Consider the following 6463-nt stretch of genomic DNA (forward strand, 5'->3'; position numbering starts at 1 on the left):
ATACAACCACGTTTTCTCGATCGAATGAAACGAAAATGCATACATAACCAAGAAGCAAATTGATCAATATAAAAAACAACAAAGAAGTAAAATATTTGACCCTACTTATTTTTAGTCAAAAGCAGTATCTAAAACAATATTTAGATAATTATCTCCATTGGATTTTATGAATGAACTTCCTGAACACAGATTCAAGTAATACTTATCAAGAATGTCCACAGATGAGATTTCAGAAAATTATACACGGATGTTCAGATATAAAATTAAAGTGTTTTGACGGGCCGAGACAAGGTTGTGACTCAAAGACAGTATGAAAGCAACTGAGTAAATTCATTATTGAACACTCTCCTTTATATACAAAAGCTCAAAGCAACAAGAAATTTCATGTTCAAAAACAGACACTGTTAGAGAGGAGAAAAGCAGACATGTTTATTCTGGTTCTTTTTAGTGCGAGGGAAGAGCGAAGATACAAGCATAATATATACACAAAATGAACTATGTACGATCGTGTGACACACGGTTGGTACAGCGTGGATGCCAAAGAAAGTAATAACAACATAAATAATTACAATAGTAATATGCGTTAACAAACACCAAAGATATTAAACAGCATTTACATTTTCATTCACAAACATATTGCAATAAGCGTAGTTAACCGAACAAACTGTATTAGTTGCGATTTCTCTCACAGTTTCAATAGTAGTAGTAAAAAATAGATCAACATAAATACTTCACCAAATGCTAAAATAAAGTCTTGAAAATTAAATAAATAGAATATTAGAAAAAAGGGAGATTATGTTAATCAATTATCAACAACCCGTCCACAATAAACAAACAAATAAACTACTAGAGTGCCGAACGAAAAGTATAAACTTATAAGCACTATAAAATCATGTGAATCACATCAATTAATAAGAAATATGTACAGAGAAACTGAAAAAAACCACTGGTTTGAAGGACAGAAACATTCAAACATCATTATCTTAAAGTGCATTGAAAATGTCGAATGCACTCCACTGAATGTACGATACTTGGGAATTATCAACTTCTATGAGAAATTATCTCGTAGCAGAGATGGTTTCCATACTAAAAGATAATTAACACAAGAGCAGAGTTCTCTCAAAACTCAATCTCCTTGAGACAGTCACAAATTGCAGTATTTGTGGAGCTAGATCCAACTTCATGGTATCCTACAAACACGAAAAAAATACCAGAAGTTTAATCAAACTCTTTTCATACGTTAGTGAGATACCCTTTAAAAATCAAATGTTTTGGGATCACTAAAATAACTCGATAAAGGGAGAATAGACCTCCAACTTTTTTCCCCTTACAAACTATTGATTTGGTGACAATCTTGAGAATATATTCAAAGGATATCTGCACTATTAAAAGTTTCCAGTACAAAACTGTAAAAATCCTAGCATAAATGTTACCAGGCATTTACCATTTTAAAAACCGATATATTGACGTTAAGGAGTGATATTATGGTCACCAACCCGTACAAAATAATAACAAAATATGGTAAAAATTACAGTTGTCTATACTTTACTGAAATACGGCTGAGAAAAGTATATTTTTTACGGAGACTTTCCGATTAAAATTACTGTTATTTTAACAGTCTGATTAGAGGAGTCGATATCTACTAAAACTTTTAACAATTTACAGATGATCACCTGAAAACTACATCTGCTACGTCTCCTTATATTTTCTCTAAGCGTTGGTGAGAAGGTCTAACAAAAACTGAGAACTGGGATAAAACAATCTCATTTCGGGAACATACCCTTTAAAAATATGACCTAAAGTCGCAGTAAAATATAAAATTTCGAAGAAACAAGGACATACGTAATGCTTTTTAAAATAAAATAAAAAATTCCGTGGAGCACATATATATATAACTTAAGAAATAAACAAAAATAAAGTTAGTATAAACTCATTTCTTTTGATAATCTTGATATCAATTTCTACAGTGCTTTTATCTAAGGACCATATATTCTCCAAAACAATCGTTTCCAAACTACATTTTCTAAATTAAAAATATTTCTACCTTAATCACTGTTAGATGGATCTTAAGCTCTACACATCTAAAGTAGACCCACCATTCCTTTGTTTCTCTTTCTAGCTTATAAATTACATGCATGTACAATCTATACATGCGCACCCGCACATCTTATCCATTTCTCAGGTCCAAAGTAGACGTTGCAACCAGTAATCCTTCCTCTCTCCACACACACACACATTTCCTAAACCAGACACTAATGACAGCAAGAGCTGCACGTCCATCCCCGTGATAATTCCCAGGTGTCTCCCTTCAGGAGATGATAATGATTATAATGACATCGTCGTGGGCGTTCCTGGATTGTCAACGGGGGGTTTTACCCCCATCTTAGTGACGCTGTCTTGGAGCCTTCCGGTGTTCCAATAATCTTCCGCTAAGTGACTCCTGGCCGATATCGCCCCATAATCTTGTCAAAGTCCGGAATCAATTAGGATGGCCACGAAATGGAGTGTGTAATCTTATGGCCAGTCAGAAATGACCTCAGGATCTGGCCCAAAATATTCGCTCACAGTAATGCTTCCCTCCGAAAAGTTTCGTCTATTGGCATCGTGCATTTTGATCGAAAAATTAAAAAAACCACCTTTGAAATAAAAAGAATATGACTCGCCTATAAATATATGAATTACCAAAAGAGTAAAAGGCTATTGGAAACTATTAACTCAAACCAAACGATTGTAATGCTACAAGAAGAACCACCATGAAATCATATCTGATAAAACCTGAAGACCGATGGGTAAAAAATAGCGCCTGAAGAATATAGAGATTGAATGAAGCTATATAGCGGACGGTTGGCCATATCCCATCTGCTCCTGATTTCATCCTTAAACTGGCCTGACCCATCAACTCAGGCAGAAGAACCTCGCCACCGAAGGTCTCTTCCCCCCCCCCACCCCTCTCTCTCTCTCTCTCTGTCCTAAGGTTTTTTTTTTTTTTTGAACTGGACGAAACCACTAAGGTTAATTTTGGTGAGTTAACGCAAAACTCGATGAAATAGAAATGAAAGAAAAAAAAATAAAACAAACCAGGGTAAGTTCTATGGTACATGGCATTTTATTATCATGAAATCAGCAGGATTTAATGTTAATGTTCATATATATATATATATATATATAAATATATATATATATATATATATATATATATATATATATATACATATATATATATATATATATATATATATATATATATATGTATATGTATATATATATATATATATATATATATATATATATATATATATATATAAAATAACCTATTATAACATTAAGGACTGGATCTAATCACTAGCGGATCCGAATTTAATGGCATTTATTTACATATTTACCATACAATGGCATTAAAAGCCTGTTAACATCACCCAGCTATCTGAAAGATAGAATAAGCTGTGCCAAAGGAATAGTGGAAAGCACGTTACAGACTAAATATACATTTAATTATAGCTTCATATTAACGCACTTTAGAATTTCATCAATGCATTCATTTTATTATGGACCTGAAAAAACAAATAAGAGAAATGGTTCGACTTTTACCTAAACTAGGTTTGTATAAGGTAGAACTTACTTATTTTAGTGAGATAAAGAGTAACTATGAAAAAAAAATCATTCCAACAAGTTTCAGGTCACTTGCATTTTAACAATATCTGAATCTCAGAACACGAAAAAATCTCACTTTGTAACATTCAAAAAGATGATGATGTGATAACCTCTTACGCAAATTTATGCCCCTACGCACACTTAAATACAAAAATACGTATGTATATAAATTCTATCATTGGAATGAAAACAGGATATAAAACAAATACAGATCCCCTTTTCGCACATTTAGGAGTGAATAAAATCAACGATCTAAGACACTTTTATTTATATAGATAAACTGTATTATCCTAGAATAAGGTTTCTAACTTCAAAATTTAGTCGTTTTTTTTTTTATTTCCAAATGCACACATAATAACAAAGTTAAGTCATTTGCCTTCACATTAAAGCAGAGGTGAAAGAAGTTGCCCCTTCCACGGGGTCTAATACGGGGTTACAATGTCGAACGGTTCGTCGAACCCGGTTGTTCTACCTGCTTGTCAAACGGTTCGAAGAGGTGGAGTCAGTCACAAATGCATAAGGTTTGTGGACAATGAAGCCCAACCCACAAAATTCAGGCTAGAACAGACTTTCTTCGAACCATTCGACAACCAAATTACCCCTTTCACACGTTCCAACATCACTTCAAACAGTGGTCTGTCAAACCGCGTTCGACAAACCGTTCGACTATGTAAACACACCTTCACACTCAATAAGACTATAATTTCCGAACCTCAAGTAGACCACACAGGCAGGAAACACGGGAGAAAAAAACGTTTGGCGAAGACCCCACAGTCAGGAAACACGGGAGGAAAAACGTTTGGCGAAGACCCCACAGTCAGGAAACACGGGAGGAAAAACGTTTGGCGAAGACCACACAGGCAGGAAACACGGAAAGGAAAACGTTTGGCGAAGACCCCACAGGCAGGAAACATGGAAAGAAAAGCGTTTGGCGAAGACCACACAGGCAGGAAACACGGGAGGAAAAACATTTGGCGAAGACCACACAGGCAGGAAACACGAGAAGAAAACCTTTGGCGAAGACCACACACGCAGGAAACACGGGAGGAAAAACCTTTGGCGAAGACAACACACGCAGGAAACACGGGAAGAAAAACGTTTGGCGAAGACCACACAAGCAGGAAACACAGGAAGAAAAACGTTTGGCAAAGACCACACAAGCGGGAAACACGGGAAGGAAAACCTTTGGCGAAGACCACACAGGCAGGAAACACGGGAAGAAAAACATTTGGCGAAGACCATACACGCAGGAAACACGGCAAGAAAAACCTTTGGCGAAGACCACACACGCAGGAAACACAGGAAGAAAAACGTTTGGTGAAGACCGCACAGGCAGGAAACACGGCAAGAAAAACCTTTGGCGAAGACCACACAGGCAGGAAACACGGCAAGAAAAACCTTTGGCGAAGACCTCACAGGCAGGAAACACGGAAAGAAAAACCTTTGGCGAAGACCACACAGGCAGGAAACACGGCAAGAAAAACCTTTGGCGAAGACCACACAGGCAGGAAACACGGCAAGAAAAACATTTGGCGAAGACCACACAGGCAGGAAACGCGGGAAGAAAAACCTTTGGCGAAGACCACACAGGCAGGAAACACGGGAAGAAAAACCTTTGGCGAAGACCACACAGGCAGGAAACACGGGAAGAAAAACCTTTGGCGAAGACCACACAGGCAGGAAACACGGGAAGAAAAACCTTTGGCGAAGACCACACAGGCAGGAAACACGGCAAGAAAAACATTTGGCGAAGACCACACAGGCAGGAAACACGGCAAGAAAAGCGTTTGGCGAAGACCACACAGGCAGGAAACACGGCAAGAAAAACATTTGGCGAAGACCACACAGGCAGGAAACACGGCAAGAAAAGCGTTTGGCGAAGACTCCCCAGTCAGGAAACACGGCAAGAAAGGCGTTTGGCGAAGACCACACAGGCAGGAAACACGGCAAGAAAGGCGTTTGGCGAAGACCACACAGGCAGGAAACACGGCAAGAAAGGCGTTTGGCGAAGACAACACAGGCAAGAAACACGGCAAGAAAAGCGTTTGGCGAAGACCACACAGGCAGGAAACACGGGAAGAAAAACGATTGGCGAAGACCACACAGGCAGGAAACACGGCAAGAAAAACGATTGGCGAAGACCACACAGGCAGGAAACACGGGAAGAAAAACGATTGGCGAAGACCACACAGGCAGGAAACACGGCAAGAAAAACGTTTGGCGAAGACCACACAGGCAGGAAACACGGGAAGAAAAACGATTGGCGAAGACCACACAGGCAGGAAACATGAGAGGAATAACGTTTGGCGAAGACCATAAAGGCAGGAAAAATGGGAGGAAAAACATTTGGCAAAGACCACACACTCAGGAAACACGGGAGGAAAAACCTTTGGCGAAGACCACTGAGGCAGGAAACACGGGAAGAAAAACCTTCGGCGAAGACCACACATGCAGGAAACACAGGAAGAAAAACTTTTGGCGAAGACCACACAGGCAGGAAACACGGGAGGAAAAACGTTAGGCGAAGACCACACAGGCAGGAAACACGGGAGGGAAAACGTTTGACGGAGACGACATAGGCAGGAAACACGGGAGGAAAAACATTTGACGAAGACATCACAGGCAGGAAATACGGGAGGAAAAACATTTGGCGAACACCACACAGGCAGGAAACACGGAAGGAAAATTGTTTGGCGAAGACAACACAGACAGGAAACACGGGAGGAAAAACGTTTGGCGAAGACCACGCAGGCAGGAAACACGGGAGGAAAAACGTTTGACGAAGACCACACAGACCAGAAACACGGGAGGA

General features: G+C 39.0%; 1 protein-coding gene across 1 annotated transcript; it reads left to right on the plus strand.

Moving 5' to 3' along the window:
• The first annotated feature begins 4089 nt into the window (after positions 1-4089).
• On the plus strand, positions 4090-5970 carry LOC137649171 (zinc finger protein 782-like). The gene has a single exon (XM_068382159.1). The coding sequence runs from the start codon at positions 4090-4092 to the stop codon at positions 5968-5970; it is 1881 nt and encodes a 626-aa protein (XP_068238260.1).
• The last annotated feature ends 493 nt before the right edge of the window (positions 5971-6463 follow it).

The sequence above is a fragment of the Palaemon carinicauda genome, chromosome 11, assembly GCF_036898095.1.
Source record: "Palaemon carinicauda isolate YSFRI2023 chromosome 11, ASM3689809v2, whole genome shotgun sequence".
NCBI classification, from domain to species: Eukaryota; Metazoa; Arthropoda; class Malacostraca; order Decapoda; family Palaemonidae; genus Palaemon; species Palaemon carinicauda.

Excerpts from the sequence above, each read along its gene's own strand:
- LOC137649171 (XM_068382159.1), top strand. The coding sequence starts at position 4,090 with ATGTCGAACGGTTCGTCGAACCCGGTTGTTCTACCTGCTTGTCAAACG.